At 40.5% G+C, this 25851-nt stretch overlaps 1 protein-coding gene across 5 annotated transcripts in view; it reads left to right on the top strand.

Moving 5' to 3' along the window:
- The window catches only part of LPXN (leupaxin), a 40176-nt gene that overhangs the window by 4803 nt on the left and 9522 nt on the right, over nt 1–25851 (top strand). For all 5 annotated transcript variants that reach the window (XM_082747766.1, XM_082747764.1, XM_082747767.1 and 2 more), the window contains 6 exons: nt 1710–1864; nt 7207–7253; nt 17038–17137; nt 20030–20197; nt 21227–21400; nt 21492–21573. In XM_082747766.1, the coding sequence (XP_082603892.1) occupies nt 1710–1864; nt 7207–7253; nt 17038–17137; nt 20030–20197; nt 21227–21400; nt 21492–21573 (726 nt within the window). The remainder of the gene's footprint in view (nt 1–1709; nt 1865–7206; nt 7254–17037; nt 17138–20029; nt 20198–21226; nt 21401–21491; nt 21574–25851) is intronic.

Below are 25851 nucleotides of genomic sequence, written 5' to 3'. Positions count from 1 at the left end.
GAAATCTAGTATACTCATCAACCAGCTTAACAATGATCAACTCTTGGCCAGTCTTGTTTCATTAATACACCCACCCATTCCTCTCAGTCTCGGATTATTTTAAAGCAATATCAGATATGTCATGTTCATTGGTAAGTATGTCCCTATTACCCTTAATCTGCAGAAATCAAACTATGTCAAATAGCATAATCCACTGTTTTGCAAACTTTTAAAAATCATGACCTGTGGTAAAAAAAAAAAAAAAAAAAAAAAAAATCCACCAGAGATCCACTAATGGGTCTCAACCCCTAATTTGAAAAAAATTGTAATAGAATTGCTTGATTGTGTAGACAAGGAAACGGCTTCAGAGAAGATCATATCATGCCAAGATGATCCTGAGAATCCACATGAAGATGGGGACTGGAATGTTTGACATGAAGTTAGTGCAGGGGCTACGATCAGATAGCCCAGGATTAGACAGGATCTGCATCAGTAACAGTGTGACACTACTTTTTTCTTTCTCTTTTTCTTTTCTTTCTTTTCTCTCTCTCTCTCTCTCTCTCTCTTTTTTTTTTTTTTTTTTTTAGAGGGAGAGGGTTGGTAGGGACAGAGGAAGGGGGAGAGAGAGACTCTTAAAGCAGGCTCCACGGGGCTCAGTCTCACAACCCCCAAGACTCAAATCTTGATCTGAGCTGAAATAAAAAGTTGGATGCTTAGCCAACTGAGCAACCCAGGTGCCCCAGTCTCTTTCTTGATCTATAAAATAAGGACAACAATATCACCTGCCTTAAAGCTTTGGGATGACTAAATGAAATACAGAAATTCCTGAGCATAGTGCCTGTAATGTGTCAATTTTTATTAATTATTAATTTCATTGTAACAGAAAAGTAGTTTGATACTTGTAAAGTGCATTTGTTTTGTTTTGTTTTTTTAAAGATTTTATTTATTTATTTGACAGAGATCACAGGTAGTCAGAGAGGCAGGCAGAGAGAGAGGAAGGAGGAAGCAGGCTCCCTGCTGAGCAGAGAGCCTGATGTGGGGCTTGAACCCAGGACCCTGGGATCATGACCTGAGCTAAAGGCAGCAGCTTAACCTACTGAGCCACCCAGGCACCCCAAGTGCATTGGTTTTTTCCAAGAAAACTACAGCAGAAACAAATCTCAAGATTTGGATTGCAATGCCATCTTGCTTGATTTTGCAATATCTATTTTCTCCTTGATCTCCACTCCCCCCCCCTTTTTTTTTTTTACCTTATATGCCCTAAAAGACAGAATACTTTTACTTTGTTTTGAAAATTTTGTTCGTACTTGGGATATAAGAAAACAATAATCAGGGTTAAGAAAAAGCATTACTGTGTTGGTACATTTAGAAAAAAAAATGTTGTTATACTTTTCTGGTAGGATTTACTTTTTTTTCTAAATGGGGATCTTTGTGGGCAACCCACCCTAAATGAATGATAAAAATTAGTGCTCTGAAATATAAGAAGTCAAATTCTTGAGAGATGCTGTGAAATTGAATGCAACCATAGAAAATAGGTCACACTATGTGGAGGCATTAAACATCCTCTGGGAGAATAGACCACATCTTGAAGTAACATAAGAAGTAAGGGAAGATATTGAAGATAGTCTTAACCCAAGAGAGAAGGAGGTGAATGGAAGCACAGGGGTGATATTTAAGGGGCAAATCATCCCATGTTCTGTATTAGAATTCTCTTGTATCTTTTGGTATAGATGCCTTATTGGAGGAACTGGAGCACTCCACTCTCCAGGACAGTGATGAACCCTCCAGCCCAGCTCCTCTTCCCCTCGATCAGCGCTCCAGAAAGGACAGTGACCTTGCTGAGACTTCAGAGACCATTGTTCAGAATGATACAAGTTCCTTGCCGGTAACTTTTTGTTTATTAGGGTACTTTGAATATACATAGTTTGAGTGCCTTTCTGAAAATTAATTGTATTTTACATAGAGTGATGTTAAAAAAGAATCATGTATCCAGGAAAGAGAAAGAAAAATCCCTCTATGATAACTTGAAGGTGGTTGTTTTGGAAAGGATGAGAATTCAGAAAATCATCACAGAAGAATAAGCCTTTGAGAACTGAACTTTTTCTAATGAGGGCACAGTAACACAGTATTCCCTCGTTTACTCAGTATATTCTGATTTGACTGTCAGGGTATGAGAGCTGCGTGTTGCAGTTTGACTAGAATGGCACTCTCCAAGACCGGGGTGGGGGGGTCCCCTGGGCGAGGCCAAGTGGCAGCTCAGACAAGTCTTATCAGCATGACTTTTTAAGGTCATAACTTTCCAGGTCTTATTTTCTGTTGAATGTATTAGGAAACTCAATTATTAGTATACCTACAGATGGTGATGCTCTAGGGAGCCAACAACACAAATAAGCTAAACTCATCAAAATGATGTGTAAGAAAAACCCAGAAATCCAATTTATTAATTTCTGGCTAGAGTCAAAACCATTCAAGTAGAACAGAGAATAGAATTTGCTGATACATATCTTCCCTTGCTGTTGGTCAGTCTACATGAATCTACTTTATAATTAGGAAGTTGCTTGATGAGAATGGAATTAGTTTAAGAGGAATTAAGTAGATACTCTTCATATGTGGTGCTTTGAACTACAGTACTCTGATTCATTTGTGTACGCTTGGTATGAAATCGCAGGTTGCGTGGACCTGAAGTTTGAGCCTGTGGCTCTTTCCCCCTTTAACTGTTCTTCCCTCCAGCTACATATACATGGTTTTAAGGATGCACATTTATTTCTCTGCTAGGGAGATACTGTCTTTTTCCCTCAATGCAAGATCATAGCCACAGGCTCTTAGCTGGTTTGTTACACTTGCCCCCTGCATTTTATTTTCAGAATAGCAGCCAGAGTGATCCTGTAAAACTTAGATCATGTCATTCCTCTACTCAGAACCCCACTGTGATTTTCCACCTGCATTTGAAGTAAAAGCCATGGTCTTGATGCTGACCTAAGTGGGGTGACTGTATGTCTTGGCTCACTTGGAAGAGCCCTGGGTTTTTGCTTGTTTTCTCAACATTCTGTTATTGGCTTTGCCATTTACCCTAGATTTCCCATATTTTATGAAGTTTTCTTATTAGTATTCCCACTAACATAAACCAGCATGGGTTGATAAACCTCCGTTTGGCTCTTCTGGCTTCTTCCAACATCTCATCTAGTAGCAAGTGAAATATATTCAGCGAACGGAGTTCTAACTTTATTATGGCTCAGTCCAAAAGATGGCTAATGATAACTCTTCTCTTCTTTTCCTGCTCCTGTTCAGACAAATCCTAACTGGTAAGCACCCTTTCAGGGATAATATGCAGGGTGCTGTTGGTTAATGCTAAGAGCTTAAGCACAGTCAGGAACGGCCAACTCCTTTGGTCTTAGGTGGTGGCAGGAAAACTTCTGAGGTGTTTCCTCCAGCTGTCCATTTGGTATGCCACCACTCATGTTCATGAGGTGCATGGAGCCTCCTCAGGGTCAGAGAAAAATATAGGAACCTGTGGCTTAATGTCATACAAATTGTGTTTAGGAAATAGAGGCTAAGCATTGCATTGAGTGTAGCATAATCTAAATGTTCTCGGTAAAGCAGTTTTGGCCTTAATTGTACATGTAAAGCTGTAGCTATTTTATTATTTGGCAATGCTTTTATTTTTGCAGTAGATGCTTTTAGCAGCATTTGGCTGAAACCAAAACTAAATCCAAAATTACATGTTTAATCTTCTCAAGAAATTGATGACGAATGTGTAATTTGCACAAAATATTTGCCAACATTTCCTGGCTGCCCTGGAGGCAAGTGGAGAGGTTACTGCCCCCTTGGAAGACAGGAAGACACAGCTATGGGGAAGAAGCATCAGCCTCTCCTTCAGAAGTTAATAGTTTAAGAAGAGTGTGCCTGATGCTTTAACATGTACAGTTGCAAGAGTTGTGTCTGCCTGTCAGAGGGAAGTACACCTTCCTGTTTGGATCAAGTGATGCCTCTAAATTGGTTTTGCTCATTTTCAGTTTCAAGGGATCTGGTGCTTGTAACTAAAGTAAACGTGATGATTGAGTTGGCTCCCTTCGTAAGCCACCAAATAATGTCAGCTTTATATCAGTGCCGCCTCGGTCAGAAGATTTGTTAATTCCAAAAACTTTTGGTTTTTTTCATCCAATCCAAAGGATCTAAATAAAAATACTTGGACATTCATTCTTCTGTCAAAAAGAATTAAAACATCTGATGTTGTTCATGCCGTGGTAAATTGAGTTGAAAGTTCAACATTGAAGACAAAGTCGGGGGGGGGGTGGTAGTAATATGAATACAGGTTTTGGTGGAGCACAGATTTATGGTAAAAAAAAAAAATGTTCTTTATAGATGTAAAAATCTATAAAGCAGAAATGTGCTTGGAATTGGTTGTGATGTACACAAAATTCATGACTGCTTCCAAAGAAGCGGCAGGATTCCACCAATCTAAATAGAAACTGCAAATGTCAAAATTTACAAATATGTACTTACACAATTGCAGTACATATATATAACTCGTCTACAAAGTTCTCGTGACAGAAGCTGATGTTGAATACGGAGACATTTCAGCATGGCTGCATAGGCTTTTTCTGTGTTGCCTGTCGTCCGTCAGATTTTAGAAATGCCTGAGCCTTTGAAAAAAATGCTTTGTAAAGCAACTTAAATATAGGTTGCATTATGTGCAAAATCAGTCAAAAATATTTAATCAAATTATTCAGTGAATGTAGCATGAAAATTCAGCTTTTGAAGCTTTTAGCAAGTTGCAATTATGTAAAACAAAGCTTGCAAAAAGGAAGGAGCTCAAATGTCTCTTGACAAAAGCTGCGGAGGAATTGAACAAGTTAAAAGATGGGAGCTCCAATGTCTTAATTACCTAATTTGAAAATTGTGCTTTGGAAAAATCTTGCCTTTGATGGAGTTTCTAATTTTAATTGGATAAATTTATATTCTCCACCAGAATGGGATGGAATTGTGAAGGCCTATGATTTTGCAGTATCTACATTTGGCAAAACGTTAAAAAGAATCATGAATAGAGACAACTTAAGAGCTCATCTTGTAAAAACATTACTGAAGAAAGGTGCTCTGAGTGGAGGCAGAAATATAGCACCTGTGAAAATATGGGGGTAGAAATATTTATACATTTTAATATGAGAAACAATTGAGGATATTCTCCATTTAGCAGAATATGTCCTGAACTTAGAGAATTAGCAGCAGTCAAGCAGGAGTATTTTGTGCGGAGACTGCAGAAGTTTGCAGTTTTATTAAAAACTATGAAAATAACAAGATCATATTTTTAAAAAGTTATCTTTCAAAAATGAAACCAAGGCAAAAAAAAGATATCTTTCAGAAAAATTTCTGCATCACAACATTAGAGACAACAATGGCTAGGCAACCAATTAAGGTATGTGAGTCTATATCAAGAATAATTATTTACTGTGCTGTTTAAAAATATTCAAATAATTAATATAAAAGTTTTGTTTTATTTTATTTTATTTTTAGTTATTGTTTACTGTGTGGCTCATTTGGTTAACCATCTGACTCCTGATTTTGGCTCAGGTCATGATCTCAGGGTCGTGAGATGGAGCCTCACGTCAGACTCCTCACTCAACCGGAGAGTCAGCCTGAGATTCTCTCTCCTTCTCCCTCTGCCCCTCCCCTGCATGTGCTCACTCTCTCTCTCTAAAATAAATAAATCTTAGAAGAAATTGATGTTTACAGCTACATGTCATTTAAAAGTATTCTAGAAAATTTTATTTTGAAAATAAGTTTTCGGGGCATCTGGGTGGCTCAGTGGGTTAAAACTCTGCCTTCGGCTCCGGTCGTGATCTCGGGGTCTGGGATCAAGCCCTGCATTAGGCTCTCTGCTCGGTTAGGAGCCTGCTTCCCCCAGTCTTTCTCTGCCTGCCCCTCTGCCTACTTGTGATCTCTGTCTGCAAATAAATAAATCTTTAAAAAAACAAAAAGAAAATAAGTTTTCAGTGGAAGCATTTTGTAGGTTTATCAATACAATAAAACCAAATTTTTAGTCAATAAATATATATTTAAAAATTATGTGTTATTATTTTTGGTAATAAAAATCCCCTCATTCACTTTCAAGAACATCCCATTCTGAACAATAAATTATATGGTCACCCTACTTGCTTGATCTGGCCCCTTTTACTCCCATCCCTGTCTCACCAGTTCACTGTGCATGCTACCCTGGCCTCCTTTCTGTTCCACAGAGGGTCCCCTGGACCGTGTTCCCTCTGAAATCTGCTTACCTTTCTCACCTTCTGTGAGTCCTCACTCAAGTGTCCCCTTCGCTGTGAGTTCTTCTCTGATCAATATAATTTTAATTGCCATCCCTCCCCCATTTCTCATCTCCCACCTTCTGATGAGTTTTACGTACTAATAGATTTATTCTTTTTCTTACTAATTTTTTTTTTTTAATTTCCTGTTTCTCACCACCGTAGTGTAAGGTTAGGGCAGACAAGTTTCGTTTGTTCATTTGTTTTTCAACTGCTGCATCCCTGGCCCTGGCACATGACAGGCACTCAGTCAATATTTGTTCAATAAATAAATGAGCTGCTGGTCAACTACCCTTTAAGAACACACATTATTATTATTATTATTTTGTATGTTAAATTTAGTCATGTTATAGTTTTCCCCTAGACACTATCCTGTCTAGTTAAGGGGCTTTGTTCTGATTCATTTTGTTTATTTATTTATTTGTTTATTTTTAAAGATTAAAAAAAAATTATATATTTGACAGAGAGAGAGAGATCACAAGTAGGCAGAGAGACAGGCAGAGAGAGAGAGAGGGAAAGAGGCTCCCTGCTAAGCAGAGAGCCCGATGCAGGACTTGATCCCAGGACCCTGAGATCATAACCTGAGCGGAAGGCAGAGGCTTAACCCACTGAGCCACCAGGCACTCTGTTCTGATTCATTTTGTTTTGTGGTTTCTATGTGAGTACGATCAACTTCCCGATTTCTTGCTTTGGGGGCAGGGAAAGGGACACTATTATTTGTTCCCATTGCCAACTGCTCTGCTTAGAATGTGGCCTTTTGCTGTAGGATGGCTGGTATTCCTCTGCCTTGTGAATGATCTCAGAGATATACTAGTTATCAGTCCCATTTAGAAGCTAAAAACATCCTCTAATTCAGGGTGTAGATGAGTGCCAACATTCTTCTAAAGATACTCATTCTCTGCTCTTCTCTGTCACTTATATGTCTTAGGTACAGCTCGTGTATACGACCCATATCCAGGAGCCCAATATCTACAGGTACGTTTTTTATTAAATATTTTAAAAAGTTAATGTTATAAGATAATTGTTATCATCCATCCATGTTTGGACAACAGTTTGCTTTAGCGTGTGTTCATTATGAGACTCCTGCTAAGTCCCTCCTCCTCTTTCACGGTGTTTGAGCAGAGGTGGAATTCTGCCAAGCTCAGCTGGCAGTTACTCAGGGTATGTGGCTTCTAGATGGGCTGTCCAGTCTGGTGGGCTCTGCTGTTTCCTTCACCACCTGAAAAAAGTGCAAATAGTTCGAGTCACCCCATATGTTTCTGCCGGACCACTCTAAATAGCATGCTCCAGTTCATGGAAGAGGAAACACCTAGCGAAATTTTAGCAAGATGCCAAAACCAGATCTACGATCAGGGTCAGACTGAGACAAGAGGGTCTCTGCAGCAGACTACTGAAAATATACTTCTAGTGAATCGGTACTTCTTCTTTCTATATTTGCTCAAGATGTATTTAGCCGGGGAAGGGGGTTTCCTTTTAAAAACGTTATGTACTGAAACAGATCCACTTACTAAATCGTTTCTGCTGGCCAAGGCTGCTTTTCTTGTTTTCTCTTCAAGTAGTGGTTGTAACTTAAAAAAAAAAAAAAAAAAAAAAATATCAGACAGCTTTCTGGGAAACAAATTGAAGGGCTTAACTAATTAAAAGGGAAACAAGATAACAAAGGTTCATGCTGGTAAAGAGTATCACACCACACCTTATTTGGTTCTAGAATTGCCGCCAGTAGTGCACACATAGGACGCCAAATAAGGGAAGGACCTGTGTTATCATGAAGTCTTTTTATAACTTCCCACCTGAGGACACTTTCTACTTCTATGGGAGTAAGGCCAGTTTATTAATATAATTTCCAGTTTATTCCAGTTCCAGGAGACTGGCAGTGGGATGTCCCCTAGACAATTACCCTGTCCATCCTTTTTGTAAAAAAAAAATAAAATCAAAATAAGTAAAACAACAACAAAATAGTGCCTGGCACGCATAGGCTTTCACTAAATACTGACTTTTAAAAACTAGGATACCAGGACTTCAGTAGAAATATTAGTGACCACAGGCCCGCAGAACGTAAAAACCAGCATGACCAACACCGATTTTCCTGCGTAACTGGCATTGTGATCAACTGATGGCATGCCAGTGTCTAAGTCTTTGATCTTTTTCCCACCGGACCCATTTCTTTTTCTTGGTCTGCTCTGTATTCCAAGGGAGCTGACCCCTGTTGGCTTTCTCAGGCTTCGACCAGTGGCAGGCACTGTGCAGAGAGCTGGAGGGCGGAAGGCAGGGCAAGCAAATCAGGACAGCCCCCCCCCCCCAGTCTCTCCACCACATCGTCATCCCAGTCAGCAGCTGCACCTCATTTATGGCTTTGGCTAGAGCAAGACCCATCTGCTGCAGTTCCAGTATGTGCCTATCTGCCCTGGCCCCTGGCTTTTAGCAACTTTGCCTTTTGTTGTTGGTGGTGGTGGTGGTCCCTTTGGCCTAATGGCTACCTGCTGTGACTAATCTCTGAGTTACTTTAATATCTTTTGTTTGCTTCTTTAGTTCTGCCATCACCTGTGTAATCAAACTTCTGGATTGAATTCCTTCTGCTTGCTCCCAGTGTGTTTGCATTTTCCTCTGTGGGCAGTGACTGATTTACCTCCCCAAGTAGGGAGTGATACTTGCCCTGTCGATCTGCGTGGGAGACCGATAGGAAATCCAGGTGGTCTCGTCAATATGTAATAGACTGATGCAAAAAATCCCTATGACTGGCAGAACTCGGAGCTGATAAAGTTCCCAGGTACAGATAGCACTTGAGACTGAGAAACTAACGATTTCCTTCATCTTGCTTAAGTGAACTGAATATTACTCCCAAACTTGAAACTGTATTCAATATTAAGTGATGCAATCGTATTTCTAGTGTAGTTATATATATATGTATATCAGGAGCAATATGAACAATAATTTAGAAATGTGCACATGAACAAAAACAATTTTGGTAAGAATAAGGAGAAAACAATTCATAGAAAAATTACGGAGGAGTGAACGGGAAAACTCCAGCACAGAGAAGCCCCTCATGTGAGGAGTCTGTATTCTTTTAAATACATCTCTTGTATTTGGATCTTATTAAAATCGCTGACTCATGAATTAGACTGTTGTTCGTGATGAAGCAAAGTACTTTTACCATCTTCAAGATGTGAGGGGACACCTCAAAGGAGCTTTGATTTTGAGATTCCTCTCTTTTTTGGAACACTTCCTGTAGTGATGTCATCACCAACTCTTTAAGGCCTTTCCATTCTTATTTAGAATATTATATTGTTGACTCAGTTACTATTAGGTTATCACAAAAATGGTCTACTTCTCTTTCCTTCCTGCTCTAGGACTCTTGCTAAAAATTGGTACGTATTTTTTTTTAGTAAGCACAAGGATGCCCCAACTGTGAGATGGATAGGTTTTTAGGATCATACAGACCCATACAAGAAGGTACATTTAGGGGCGCTTGGATGTCTCAGTCGGTTAAGCATATGCCTTCGGCTCAGGTCATGATCCCAGGGTCCTGGCAGGCTCCCTGCTTGGTGGGAAGCCTGCTTCTTCCTCTCCTACTCCCCCTGCTTGCGTTCCCTCTCTTACTGTGTTTCTCTCTGCCAAATGAATAAATAAAATCTTAAAAAAAAAAAAAACCACATTTATTCTACACAGGGAAACAGAGCAGAGAGTGTGCTGACAGCCCTGCTGCTTTTGTACTTTCAAGACACATGCCTATGGCAGCAAGGACTAAGGGATTATGATCCCAAAGTGTTGTAAGGAGCTCCCTGCTCTTTCTTGGACTCCTTCAAGGACCAAATCAGGCATGTGCATATCTGACCATTTTGGTCCTAGATTAAACAAATAAATGAAAAAAATTGTGCCTGGCAGGAGGCCATGTTATACCTAAAAGACAAAATCTTTTATCTTCAAAGGGGAAGGTACCCACTTCCTCCTACTTTTTTCTTATAGCTAAATACTCAAACATAAGTAAATCGGTAGGGGACATGTGGTAACCAAAAGAGAGTCTTTTTTCTTTAAGAGAAGATGTTTTCCTTCTGCCTTTTTGCTGGTTGGTAAACACACACAAAGAAGTAAACTAGTACATCTACGTTTTCATTTTTTGAAAATATTTGGTGGAAGACTTACAATATTTAGTTTTACTTATGGCTTTGTGTGCATGAGTGCGTGTGTGCTTGTGTATATGTGTATGTGACAGGGAAAGAGAGAGAGAGAGAGAGGGAGGGATGGAGAGTCAGAGTCAGTTTGGTGGGTGGTTAGCTGATTACAGCATTACTCCAGAGTCTGTTACGTTTATGATTCAGTGTTTCCACTTCTCAAAATTTACTCTATGGAAATAATCAGATATGGATGCAAATACTTATATACTGCATTATAATAGTGAAAATCAGAAACAGTCTAGGTGTCTAATGATAAGTGGTTTAATAAATCATGGTACATTCTACATTTGAAAGCTGGATAACCTTTAAACATTGTTTTGGAGGATCGTTGAGCATGGTGTTAGATATCATAAGCTTTGCAGTCTGTAGGCCCAAACTCTGTGATTTACCAGCTGTATTATATGGAGCAAAGTTTTTTCTTCTCTAAGCCTCAGTTTTTTCTTCTGGGGGTGAAAATACCTAACTCTTAAGGTTGTTATTAGTATTTAGAGAAAACATGCAGTGTTTTTATGGAGGGCCTCGTATAGGGTAGACAGTAAGCACTAGCCATGAATGCAATGTTGGATAAGAAAATAAAGATTTGGAAAATGTTCACTGTAAGATATGAAAAAAGGTCATTCTAATTTTCCAAAATTAGGCATAATCATAGAAGGGCATAGTTGGTGTAAGCCAACATGTCCAGAGTAATTAAGTGCCTTTAAAAAAAAAGAGTTCTATGTGATTTTAATTTTTTCTTTTATATTTCTCTGCAGTTTTAAAATTTTCTATACTTACATGAACTTTATATTTAGCCTTTTAATAGTAAAAATAGCTTTAATAATTCAGAAATATACAGAGTAAAAAGTTAGACCCCCTCCCTTCGAATGTATCCTCCAACCACCTAATTGCTATCCCCATGGGTAACTGCTGTCAGACATGTCTCCTTACATTCCTTTGTGTATGCAAAATCACACGTATGTATATGTGCTTATAAATTTACATGGATGGAAGGATAGATTTCATATTGTTGTGAGCTTTGCTTTTTTAAGTTAACAATGTATCTTAGAAATCTTCCTTAGCTTGTGGCGCCTGGATGGCTCAGTTGGTTAAGTGTCTGCCCTCTGCTCAGGTCATGATCCCAGGGTCCTGGGATGGAGTCCCACATTGGCCTCCTTGCTCAGCAGGGAACCTGATTCTCCCTCTGCCTGCTGCTCCCCTGTTTATGCTTACTCTCTCTCTGTTTCTCTCTGTCAAATAAATAAAATCTTAAAAAAAGAAAAAAAGGGGATCTTCAGATATTCGTGCACTGAATAATGCTGTTATGTTTTGTTTTTTAAAATGCAATTAAAAAAAAAAAAAGAAAAAAAAAAAAAGAAAAAAAGGCATCCTCCTTAGTTCATATAAATCTATGCCTGCATTCTTTTTAGCAGCTGCATAGTATGCTTTAGCATGTATCTATAATTTATTTAACTATATGGCCATTTATTTTATTCTTAATTTGTTCATAAAGACTGTATTTTTTTATGTCTTAAGGAGCATACTTATACATATGCCTTTGTATGTATATCTCCAATTTTTTGTAGGATAGAATCTTGGAAGTGAAATTGCTGAATCCAAGGATATATGCATATGAAATTTTGGTCGATACTGCCTCGAAAAACATTTATTAAGGTTTACGTTGCTATCTATGATGTATGTAAATGCATATGTGTAAATAATCCTGACTTTTGCCAATACTGCATGTTAACAATCTTTCACATTTTTGACTGATGAGTAAAAATTGGTGTCTTAGTATTTAATTTGCATATTAAAGATTGGGATTGAGCATATTTTCATATAGTAATAAACATTCAAATTTCTTTTTCTGAAACTTGTATTTTTTTCTTTTAATTCTGAGCCCATGTTTCTATTAGCTTGCCTTATTGATTTGTAGACTTTTTATTATTTGGATATTGTTTATGTTTTAAATATTTATAGATATTTAAATTTTTTTGAGATTAGCAGTATTAATAATTTTTCTGTTTGGCTTCATTTCAGAGTTTTATGCCTTTCTTAGGAAAGTCTTCATCACCCCAAATAATAAAAAATGTCCCCCATTTTTTTTAGTACTTTAATGTTTAAACACAGTTATGTCTTTAATTCATTTAAAACTTATTCATGTGTAGCGTTTGTTAAAGATCTAAATTTATTGTGTTTCAAATAGGTTGTCATGCATTTTGTGTCTAATAGTCTGTTTCTGATTATTTGAGATACGTATTTAGCATATGCAAAATTCTCATGGTTCAGGAGTCTGTTTCTGGGCTCTCTCTCTTCCATTCCTTTGATCTGTTTGTCTGTTTCTTTACCAACATGACATAAATTTTATTGTCACTTTATAGGAAAGCACATCTATTGGACAGGTCTTCCCTCTTGATCTCTCTCCTCGCCCCCCCAAATTATCTCAAGCATTCTAGCCCATGAATTTTAGCATCAGCTTGTTAATGAACTTGAATAATTCTATTAGGACTTCTGTATGAATTACATTGAATTTATAGTTTAATGGGAGAAACTAACATATTATGCTTCATCATTTATATGCATCTTGTATGCCTACCAATGGGTTTTTCTTCATAGAAGTGTTACATATTTCTTTTTTTTTTAGATTTTATTTATTTATTTGTGAGAGAGAGAGAGAGAGAGAGAGAGAGCGTGCATGAGAGGGAAGAAGGTCAGAGGGAGAAGCAGACTTTCTGCGGAGCTGGGAGCCCAATGCGCGCTCGATCCCGGGACTCCAGGATCATGAACTGAACTGAAGGCAAGGGTTTAACCAACTGAGCCCGGGTGCCCTGTCTTACACATTTCTTGTTAGAATGATTCCTTAATATTTTATAATTTTTTTGTTGGTATTATGAACATGTTCTTTTTTCCCAGTGGATTTTCAAATTGCCTACTACTGGTCTATAGGAAAGATATTAATTATTTTATTTTATTCTTCTTTTATTTTTAATTTTTTTTTTTTAATTTTAAGTAGGCTCCATCCCCAGTATGGAATTTGAACTCACAACCCCAAGATCAAGAATCACATGCCCTGTGGCCTCTGGGTGGCTCTGCCGGTTAAGTGTCTGGCTCTGGATTTCTGCTCAGGTTGTGATCTCAGGGTATGATCGCAGGGCTCCAGGCTAAGCGTAGAGTCTGCTTAAGACTCTCTCTCCCTCTGCCCCTCGGTGCTCCCCACTCTCCCCACACCCTAGCTCATGTTTCCACATACGTGCTCTATCTTTAAAAAAAAAAGTCATATGCTACCCACTGAGCCAACCAGGCACCCCCTCATTTTATCCTTGTACCTAGTAACCATCCTGATATTTTCTATACATTCTAATAAATATCTAGTCATTTACCCTATATTTTCCAGGTAAGTGATCATACCATCTATTTAAAAGAGAAAGTAGAAGTGAGAATTGCTTTGCTTTTTTTCTTTTCAGTATATAAATCTCTTATTTGTATTCTCAAATGCATCCAGTAATTCAATCTGCAATAAAATTATAGACCATCAATGATAGTAGGATCCTTGTCCCTCTCTTCTCTCTCTCTCTTTTTTAAAGATTTTATTTATTTATTTTATTTTAGAGAGGTGGAGGAGGGGGACAGGGAGAGAATCTTTTTAAAAAATTTTTTATTTTTTTAATTCTTTTTTTTTTTAAGATTTTATTTATTTATTTGAGAGAGAGAGAGAGAGAGATCACAAGTAGGCAGAGAGGCAGGCAGAGAGGGGAAAGCAGGCTCCCTGCTGTACAGAGAGCCTGATGCAGGGCTCGATCCCAGGACCCTGGAACCTTTGGCCTAAGCCAAAGGCAGAGGCTCAACCCACTGAGCCACCCAGGCGCCCCCCAGGGAGAGAATCTTAAGCAGACTCCCTGCTGAGCTTGGAGCTCTTTCTTTTTTTTTTTTTTTAATTTTTAAAGATTTTATTTATTCATTTGACAGAGACACAGCAAGAGAAGGAACACAAGAAGGGGGAGTGGAGGAGGGTGAAGCAGGCTTCCTGCTGAGTAGGGAGCCTGATGCGGGGCTCATGTGGGCCTCCCAGGACCCTGGGATCATGACCTGAGCCAAAGGCAGATGCTTAAGGACTGAGCCACCAAGGCGCCCCAAGCATGGAGCTCTTAATTAGAGATGTGTTTAGTATTTGACCATTAAATATGAGGTTCATTATAGATTTTATATTTTATCAGGTTATGAAACTTCTTTTCCGTGGACTTCAACAATAGGAATTGTGGTAGAATTTGTTTTCTGTTGCTTTTCAGCATCTATTAACATGTTTATAAAGCTTTTTCCTGTTCTATTTATTTATTTATTTATTTGACAGAGAGATCACAAGTAGACAGAGAGGCAGGCAGCAAGGAGGAAGAAGCAGGCTCCCTGCTGAGCAGAGAGCCCCATGTGCTGCTCGATCCCAGGACCCTGGGATCATGACCCGAGCCGAAGGCAGAGGCTTTAACCCACTGATCCACCTAGGCGCCCCGCTTTTTCCTGTTCTTGAGTATAATGATTTATAGTAATCCTTTTTCTAATGTTGAACCAGGCATGAAACACTGGCATGACACTATATAGCCAGGATGTTTTTAAAACTCATTTCTGCTGTTTTTATCCTCCCTTCCCCAGCCTCCCTGACACACAGGCTCGCACACACACACGTACTCACATACACTATGCAGGTTTTGTCTGGTTTTAGTATTGAGTCTCTGTGATATTTATGGAACTTATTTGTTGATTTTCCATATTTTTCTATGTACTTGAAATTTACATAATGCTCCCCAAAACCTCACTTTCCGTTTGTTTTCTGTTTCAGTAATTTATGCTTTTAGTTCTTCTGTTTAATTATTTTGGTTTGGTTTTGTTTTTAGATTCTTGAGTTGGATATTTTGTTTATTTGCCTCTAGTGTGTTATTTTTCAGTATCACACTTGAGTTCATTGGTACTTTTCCCTGTTAATAACATATTGGTGGGCCATCTGGGTGGCTCAGTTGGTTAAGTGTCTGCCAAAGGACCCTGGGATCAAGTGTCATATTGGGCTCCTTGCTCAGCGCAAAGTCTGCTTCTCCCTCTCCTTGCCTGACCATACACAGGCGCTCTCTCTGACAAATAAATGAATACGATCTTAAAAAATGTATTGCTTCGCCTCTGAAGGGTGTGTGTGTGTGTGTGTATGTCTATGTGCTTTCATTGCTATTTCTAAATAGGTTGAAAGTTCAATTAATTTTTTTTCTTCGTCTCGAGAATTATGTGGAATTGCTTTATTTTTTCTTAAGTGGGTTGATTTTTTATGATTAATTTGTACTGTAATTTGTACTTAGGAGTAATTTGTACTTATTAAGCTGGTGGATTTCTTATGATTAATTTGTATTAAAGCAATAGAAGAATATGGTGTGTATGATTTACTTCTTAGATTTATTGAGCTTTTATTCTGTGCTCTTGTACACAATTAATTAGCTAACAAATTAACACCTGGGACGCCTGGGTGTCTTAAGTTTGTTAAGCATCTGCCTTTGGTTCAGGTTGTGATACCACCCTCCTGGAATCGAGCCTCAAGTCGGGCTCCCTGCTCAGTGGGGAGTCTGCTCCCTCTGCCTGTCACACCACCCCCTGCTTATGTGCTTTCTCTCTCTGACAAATAAAATCTTTAAAAATTTTTTCTTGCAATTAGGCAAGTATTTGAATCCGGCTCTGTATTCTGTTTTTTGGGTCCAAATTTTAATCATCAGTTTATTCACAATTATATGGATGTGAAACCAACATCATGTACATTGTCTAAACTCTTATCAGTGGTCTTTTTCGGTAAAGGGCAGATAGTAAATATTTAGAACTTGGACCATGAGGTCTCTATTGGAACTATCCAGCTCTGTAAGAAAGCAGCACTATGTAAAGGAATGGGCATGGCCAAATTTGGCCCATAGACTTTAGTTTGCTGATGCTTGCTCTTTATTCTTACTTAGTTTTTATCTTTTGCCGGAACAGTGAGAGAAAGTGTAGTACTTTGTAATTTCAAAAAGAATGCTTTGAAAATAAAAAATGTATATCAAGGCCATTGTCTTCTTAAAGGTCTTTAATTAGAAGCTACTTTGAACCTGACTCTTGGGGGAGAATGGCCTGCCAGCCACCCATCCGGCACTTTTCTTCATGCACTTGAGAACAATGGTCAGCTTTTGAGATGACCAGAAAAGAGATATAGAGACAAATGGCAGGGAGACCTTATTCAGATTTTTAGTCCACTACCTATTTTTTCTTTTTAAAGATTTTGTTTATTTATTCAACACAGAGAGAAAGATCACAAGTAGGCAGGGAGGCAGGCAGAGAGAGAGGGGGAAGCAGGCTCCCTGCTGTGCAGAAAGCCCAATGCAGGGGATAAATCCCAGGACCCTGAGATCACAACCTGAGCCGAAGGCAGAGCCTTAACCCACTGAACCACCCAGGCACCCCTCCACTACTTATTTTTAAATACTTTCTTTCTCTAGTTTTTTTTCACATCTAAGCGGTTAATAGTTAAAACTGCATTTTCTGGTATTTTATGTGTGGCTTAACATTTATCTAAGTTTCAGTGTGTTAGGATTTTTTTTTTTCTCTCCTTGTAGTAAGGTCCAAGAGCCAGAGGAGGCCTCACATCCCCCTAAAACCTCAGCAGCTGCTCAGCTGGATGAGCTCATGGCCCACCTGTGTGAGATGCAGACTCAGGTGAGCACAGTTCCTGAGTGTGTCTCCACAGAGCTCAGCTCTGCTGGCCCCTTTTGGAAGTTTTGGTTGTCATTAGTTCTCCCAGCCCAAGTTTAATTCAGGGATGAACTCAACTTTGTGTTGTGTATTATCTGGACACAAAAGATCATGCAGTGCAGGCTCTGATCTTAAGGAGTGCAGAATGTGCTTGGTAAAATGAAGCAGAAACCCATGTAACATACGTAGACTACAACACAGATTGTGTATCAAAATGTGTGCAGCCACGATTAAGAATGTGGAGACTTTATCAGAGCTGGGGATGGGATGTGGGATGGATTCTGAAGAATGGAAAGGGTAGAGACACAAAGAGATGAGAGAAGAGGCTCTTCCAGTTGGCATGACCCTGAGGGCAGAGGCATCCTAAGGCTGGATGCAGTGCGCAGGACCCAGGGAGTCGTGACTGTGGGACAGACGAGGCCAAACGGAGGCCGAGCCGGGAAGATCAGAGTGTGGCTTTGAAAGCAGGGAGGATGAGGAGTCCTGAGCCCCCATGCAGAGCTAAAACCGGCCTCCTCATTCTAGCCTCTGGAGCATGAGTGGTGGGCTCACGTGCCCTGGCAGGGGGATGGAAATCAGAGAACTGGGCTTAATAATTTGTTAAGGGGAATCATCTCGAATTCTTAAGGTGGAGAATTCAGCCACTCTGAATTGATTGGAGGATTTGGTAGGCACACATGAGTGGCTATGAAATAATTGCAAGGCAGTATATAAAAAAGTGTGTGACTGGAGAGGTCAGGAGCCTGATCTTTGTGACTCACCTGTGGACGCCCAGTGCCTGCAAAGTTCCTGACACATTAAAGGAATAAGTGAATGCACATCAGAAATAATTTTTCTTTAGTGCCTATGATAAAGCTGGGTACCTTCCTCATTGTATCATATATCTGACCATACTGGGGAAAAAAATCTGCCTTAGAAATTTTAATTGTGTTTCCTAATTAACTTAGCATGTGTTGCGGTTTATTTACATTTTTAAAATATCTATTTATTTTTTGAATGAGCCCTACGTTCACGTTGGACAAAAATCGAAAGTACAAAAGTTTGCAGTCAACTATTTCCCTGTCAGCCCTGTCCCCCACTCATCCAGTTCTGAACCCTGTTTCTTATATATTCATTTGGAAGTATTCTGGAATATGCAAGCAAACAGATGGTGATATGGATAGATATATGTGTGTGTGTGTTTGTATATGTGTATATACATATAAAATTCTGTTTTTACCTACTTCATGTTGATGACCCTTTTGGACTTTCTAGACGGTAACCTTTGGAACACTAATCTCTTCAACATTAAGTAACATTATATAATAGAGGAGGAAGGAAATCTGTCAGTTGATAAGTTTCTTGAAGGGAAATGAGCATTTTGGATTAGTGAGATAATGTGAGGTTATTCCTGGCAGTAAAAATAGGATACATAGAGGCCTCAGGGCAGACAGTAACAAATCACATTCAGGAGACTGCAGGGAGCCTGGCCAGCCTCAAACAATGGAGGCTTTTAGTGAGTAATGAAAGAGGAGATTGGAAAGGTAAAGCAAGGGCAGCGGATGGGAGACTTCGAACGTGTGTCTAGTGTGTGCAAATCTGATGTGGTGGAGGCCGTAGAGAGCACCTGTTTCCTGATCAGGAAGTATTAAGTCGATGGGAGTAGTAGCCCTGTCGGAAGGGAGTTGAGAGAGAAAATCGGGATGTGAACTGATGAAGGACAAGCTGGGCGTTGCTCCTTTTTAGTAATTTGAGGCTTTTCTTTTGAGTGGGTTCTAATAACTATTTTGGGAGGGTTTCCTTAAATAAATCCAGTTCATGAGTTAGTCTTACCAGCTTCTCATCACCTTCTCTGCTAACCCTGGACCAAGTCACTATTTCTGGTTTGAACTGTTAACAATGATCTCCTTCCAAGCTAGGGTCTCTGATTCCACTCTGGCTTGTCCACACTTAGCTCCTCCCTCAGCTACCACAGGGATCTTGTGGGTCAGATTCTTTCCCTCTCATGCCTGAACCCCTCTGGAGGCTCCATCGCCCTTGGAATAAAACCCGAGTTTACCATGAGGGCCCCACATGATCTTTGCCTCTCTCTCCATCACCTTCTCCTGCCATGCCTACCCCCCTCCCTCTGTTCCAGCACCCCCAACCCAACCTTTCTGACTTTTCTCCTGACATACCAAACTGTTCCCTTCCTCTGGGCCTTCCTTCCCTCTGGAGTGCTTTTCCCACCAATTCAATATTTCTGGGCCCCTCAGTGCATCTGTGCAAATGCCACCTCCTTAGAGGGTCTTCTCATCTAAATCAGTTCTCTTTCACTATCCCATCCTCTGGCACTTCTGTCTTGATAGATGACTTATGTCTCATGTCTGCCTGACATCACATCATACATTTATTTAATCCATGTATTGTCTGTCTCCCAGTAAAGCAAACTCCATGACGGCAGACTTTCTTGGTTACCATGTGCATTGCTCTATACCAAGAGTCTGGAACTGTGACCATCACAAACTAGGTGCTCAAGAAACACTGTAGAATAAATAGGTAAAAAGAAGATACAAGTAATTGTTGACCTGTGGTCATTGAAGGAGTGAGGAAAGGTAGCATCTTCAGTGCACTCAATTTCTCATGGGCAGAAAAGATTTACAAATGGAGGAAGATTACTGGTGTTTCACCTGGCCTGAGGAATTCGGGATAAAAGGGAGATGGAAACATTTTTATTGGTGTCACAATGTTGGACTCTTCCAGTGCCTTGGATGGAGGTTGGGTACAGAAGAAAACATGAGTCTGTAGAGGTGAGCTTCAGGGGTCATGTAGAAGATGCCAGTGAGGGCAGATATTCACGAGACTGATGGTTCTTCATGGTTCTTTCCCTGGTGCCAGGTTGCAGTGAAAGCAGATGCCAGCAAGAAGCACCCAGCGAATAAGCAGGATCCCAAGGCCTCCCTGGACTCAATGCTGGGGGATTTGGAGCAGGATCTGCAGGACCTTGGAGTTGCCACAGTGTCCAAGGGCCACTGTGCTTCCTGTCGGAAACCGATTGCTGGGAAGGTGTGATGGGCCAGGGTGTCGGTCCTGTAGCCAGCTGTCTGCTGTCCCACCAAGGATTGTTCTATCACTTTCTAAGATGTCTTCATGGTAGCTAGTAATCACTCATCCCTTACAGGGCTCCGGGCACTGAGCCGAGTGCTTTGCAAGTATGAGTGTAAAGACTCGTTTTTTAAAATGAGTCATTTTATTAAATGTAAATGAAGTTTTATGAATGAAATGAAATGAATTTTATTAAATTCATTATTAGATGAATAAAAGACTCATTTTATTAAATGAGTATAAAGATTCATTTAATGGTCACATCAACCCTGCAAGGGAGACTGTAATATGGTTCCTTTGTAAAGACGAGGGAACCAAGGGCTCCGGGTTGATAACTGACATGTCCAAGTCTAGAAAGAGGTAGAGGGGAGATTTGAACCAGGACAGCCTGACTCCTGAGTGTGACTCTTAACTGCTTTTCTGTACATCCGGTCCTGAGAGGGACTTTCCCGTGGCCCCTCTGTCCCAACGTTCGCAGTCAAGTTGATTGATGGTAACTTTCAGCTGACTCAGCTCCAACTCATGGCCACAGACTCCAACTCTACATCATCCTTCACCAAAGCCACAATAGAGGGCTCTGAGCCCTGACTCAGCGTGGGGCAGGAGTGAGGTGCTCAGACCAGAGGAATAAAACTCTCATTTGGCCTTTTCCTCTTCCAGGGATCCCTTCCAGGCCAGAATGTAGTTACCCCTCCCTGTCTGTCTCTACTATGCTCAGGTTTGGTTCCCCCACCCCCCCAGAGCACCTAACGAACACCCACAGACTTTTATCAGCATGATTAGTCAGGAAACTGGGCACCCTTTTACTATCCATAAAGCATGGACATCAGACCCCGTAGAAGGGACCTGGGTCTAGACCTCCGTGTTGGGTCACCCCAGGAGGTGCCGTTTGCGTGGAATACTGTGGGGAAAGTGCTGTCCCAGATTGTGTGACTGTAGGCCCTCCAGCCCCAAGCTGCCGTGGCCTGCCATGCTTTATTTCGTCCCTAGGTGATCCATGCTCTAGGGCAAGTGTGGCATCCAGAGCACTTTGTCTGCACTCACTGCAAGGAGGAGATCGGCCCCCAGCCCTTCTTTGAGCGGAGTGGCTTGGCCTACTGCCCCAAGGACTACCACGATCTCTTTTCCCCACGCTGTGCTTACTGTGCTGCTCCCATCCTGGATGTAAGTCGACCCCCTTTTCCTGCCCCTGCACCACAGTCCTGGTTTATAGCTCTGTGGCTTTCTAACACGGCTCTGTGTCTTCCTTTTCCAGAAAGTGCTGACAGCAATGAACCAAACCTGGCACCCAGAGCACTTCTTCTGCTTTCACTGCGGAGAGGTGTTTGGTGCGGAAGGTAGGTCCCTTCTTGGGGTTGCGAGAAGACCAGCAGAGCTTTTCCTTGGTTTGCTGCCTAGTCCCGGTTCCTGCCGCCAGTGTCCATATGCCCATTTTAGTCTAGATGCCACCCCTCCGTACCTTTCCCCAATATTTACCAATATCATTTAAATTGCTTTCTTGAAGAAATGCAAATGCATAGTTTAAAAGCTCAAATATTCTAGTGAAAAGCATCAGTCCCTTGATTTTCTTTCTCTACCCCCCAAATCCAGTTATCCTCTCCAAATGTTTTCAGCTTTTTCTTCTATAATATATTTATATCTGTTACTATAGGTTGATTTTTTTTCCCCTTCTAATTTTAACCATTATATCTTAACTTCCTACCAGGAAAGAGGATTTACTACCCCACTTTACCCCCAACATTCTTCCTCTTCCCCCATTTTCTCTCGGTATAGAATCAGGTCATGATTGTAGGTCAGACCAGTATTCAATGTGCACATATTCACAGTCATGAAAATATTGTTCATTGTTGAGCCCTATTGCAAAGTATGGTTACAACAGAGCACAGATTCTAAGAGTTTAGACTACATGGTTCAAATCTGGGCTGTGGTATTATTTATTAGCGATAGGATTTTTATTCAAGTCATTTAACCCCTCTGTACCTTGCTTTCCTCATTGGTGAAATGGGCCTGGTAATAATTCCTACCCTGTAATCTTGCCTTACAGATTAATTAAGAGGATTTTAAGATACAATGACAGTGTAGTGTTTAGAACAGTGCCTGGCACGTGGAAACACAGTAAAAATTAGTATCACTATCATGGTATCTTTTTCATATAATTTTTTCCCTGAAGTTAATATTTAGATTTCTTTTTTCACTAGCTTAATTTTCCTTGTACCTGCCTCTAATTGATGTGGCAGAGCTGGGAAATCATTCTCAAAATAGTCAGCTGCATCTGGTAGTGGGTCAGTCCCACTGGTTTTGTCTTGGAAACATCCTTCCAGGAGACTTCCATCCTCTTGCCCGGTCTGCAAAGGTTTCTCCTCAGGCCTGCTGTGAAGCATTTACTCTTGGCCATTGTCTTGGGAATTCCTTTTGCTGCTTGACTGCTTTTATCTTTGGGTTCTCTGTTTCCTGGATTCCTGGTCTTTTAATACATGTTACTACCTTTATTTTAGTGAAGCAGCAATTAGGAAAGAATGAAGAGGAGGTAAAACTTTTGAGACCTTGAAATATCTGAAAATATTGTAATTCTGTTGTCTACCTTAAGTTGCCCGGGCATAGAATTCTAGGTGAAACTATTTTCCCCTATAATTCTGAAGACATCGTTTCACTGTCTTCCAGCTTCTGTGGTTGAGAAGTTTTTAAGATTTTGTTCTTATTCCTGATCCTTTCTGTGTGATTGGTCCTTCTCTCTTTGCAAGTTTTTTTTTTCCTTCTTTCTTCTGCCTTAACTTTGATTTTTTTATTTTCCTGACTTCTTTTTATGTTTACTTGGAACAAGTATGACTCATGCGTGGAATCAGAAAGCTTCTTTTTTTTTTTTTTTTCCTGTCCTTTTTGAGTTAACTTAGCAGGGAAACTATTCACCTCTTAACTAAATAAAAACTTGGGCAGTCTCATGTCTTTTCTGATGACTCTTAATAAACAGTTCTAAATAGAAAATCAGTTTCAGACACAAAACACAAAACTCAGTCCTTGGGTAATTCCATCTGTGTAATAGCTAAAGCATCCAACTTACTTAAAGTGACCGCCACTTAATAAATAAACCAACACATATATGCATACTAAAGTGACTGCTGCTGTCCCCTGGTCAGGCCTTTACACTGCTGGAGACCAGGGAAGGGTGCTGTGGCCCTTCCTCTGTCCTCTCCTGCCTTTAACATCCACTACCCTCACCCCTGTTGCTCCTCTTGATATCTGACCCCTTCAGGGTTGAAACTGGCAGGGAGGAAGTTGAGCCTGGAGGGCAGAAAAGTCCTAACTTGCTCAATGCTGTAAATTTGCTTCATGCTCTCTGGACCTGGCAGATGTTTAACTTTTTTTTTCCCCTTGGATGCTTTTGTGAATTCGGTACAGGTCCAACTTCAGACTCTTAGCCAGCTGTTTTCTGCTTGGCAGAAGGACCCATTCCACAGAGATCAGTTTTGCAGGGTTTTCATTGTTCCCTCCTGGTGATCTCTTAGAAGTAATCCCAGTGGTCTCAGATATCTCTTTCACACTTTCCTATATGGACCACGGGAAACTGGCACCTTTTCCTTACACTCAGTGGGATTATAGTCAGTTAACAGCTGTGTTTCCCTATTCAGCCAGACTCACTCATGGACTTTTTCCATCAACTATATCCCACTGATGGCTCGGGACACATACCCAGATCGCTGAGTGGCTTTACTGAGGTCCCTCTCTTGACCTGAGGTTAGCGGGAACCATGCCAGAACACATCCCTCTTGGCTGTGTGATGGTGGTAGAGCATCCATAGCTTTCTCCAAAGGAATCCCTCTCTCAAATTTCTTTCCTCCCTCCCTGTTTTATATCCTCACAGGGAGTGAGGAGTTCAAGAATCATATAAACAGTCTATGGCTATCTACTTTGAGGGATGTCTTAAAGCCCAATTTGTAATTGACATCCATTAGATCTTATGCCTTACACCTGGTTACACCAGTCTCGGCCAAATGCTGCTGATCTTTGGTTGCCCCTAAAATGTTAATTGGAAGCTCTGTGGGTATAAGCAGAATTTGTCAACTGGTGGACTCAGCTGTGTGGTATGCAAGTAGCATGCTCCAGTCATTTTGTTGGGAGACCCCTGACTGTTCATATGGTAGGTCTTTTAGTGCCTGAGATCCTCTGGTGTGATAGTTCCAGAATTAGTCACTGCTCTTCAGCCAGTCTGTTTCCAGCCTTGAAGACTATTTTGTACATTCACTTTCTGAGCTCCTCTGACGCGATGGAGAAGGCCAGCCTGAAGTGTCTGGGCCCCTCCCCTCGGGAGAAATGCAGGCTTCAGTTTCCTTGTTTGCCAAGCTCATTGCCACTCTTACACCTACTTAAAATTTTGGAAAACTTTATTGATCATCGATGGCATCTCCTCTCCTTTTCTCCTATTCCTTGTGGGTATTTCTATTTTGAATAATTCTTTAACTATTGTGTCGGTGGTGTTTCAAGAGGGAGTGAAAATAATCCCATGAATCCTGCCCTTCACTGGCACGGAGACTCACCTAAATGTCAGGAGGGTTATTATGCACATTCCTAACGATTATTCATTTAATCCCCACCACAGTCTGGTGAGGGTATTTTTATCCCATATTTTACCTAGTTATAGATGGAAACACTGAGCCTCAGGGAGGTAACATAATTTTCTTAAAGTGATACAGCTAGAAAGTCGAAGAGTTGGCACCAAAACTCAGGTCCCATTTCTGCAAGTTCTATGTTGTTTCTACATCATCACAACTGCCCCCAGACAGAGACTCGGTTCTTCTTCTGCGGCTGGATCCCTTTACTTTCGTGGTGCCGCCGTGCTCCCCTCTTGTTTGACAATAGACCCAGAAACGGTGGCGCTGACATAATCCACTAGCGAAGTGCTTTGCAGTAATTTGCTTGTTCATGGAAGCCTATTAAATGCTTTTCACAAATCATTAGGAATTTCATTTCTAGATTGTGCTTTAGTTAAGCGGGATTTTTAAATGGCGATTTAATCTAAATCATATTGAAGTGTGTCCTGGTAAATTTATATTTTGTTGGTAGCCACAGAAGTGGGAGAGTCAGTTGAATAGAACAGTCAGCAAGTGCTTACTGCCCACCGACGAGCGTGCTGAGGAGGTCTCCTGTGAGCAGAGCCATAGAAGAACAGGCGTGTTTCAAGACGAGATGTGAGTTAGATGCAAAAGAAAAGTATCCCATCCATAGGATGACCAGAAAGCACCATGAAGGGAGCTAATACTCACTGTTCTTGACTTTGGCCTCCTCTAACGACACAAGTTTCTTACGACTTTACATCCTCACCAGGCCACACTTAAAGCATTTATTGAGACACGTGACAAAAGAAGGCCATTTGTTTACCAGAAGCTCCTCCTACATTATATTTTTGTTTTTGTCCTTTGCTTTCTGTAAGTGGGTCTCCTGCCATATGGCTGGCTTGTTAATTGGGTGGCATCCGGCCTCACCCCAGGTCACATAGTCACACATGGAGTTTCTATAATGAGAGCTTAACTACTGAACCTTCTGGGAAATTAAATTCATCTGCATTTTTGTTTCAGTTCAGAAAATTCCTCTTGAAGGCTCAAGTTTCTAAGCATTTCAGG

This window comes from Mustela nivalis (genome assembly GCF_964662115.1).
Source record: "Mustela nivalis genome assembly, chromosome: 9".
Lineage (NCBI taxonomy): Eukaryota > Metazoa > Chordata > Mammalia > Carnivora > Mustelidae > Mustela > Mustela nivalis.
This window is presented reverse-complemented; position numbering and strand designations above follow the sequence as displayed.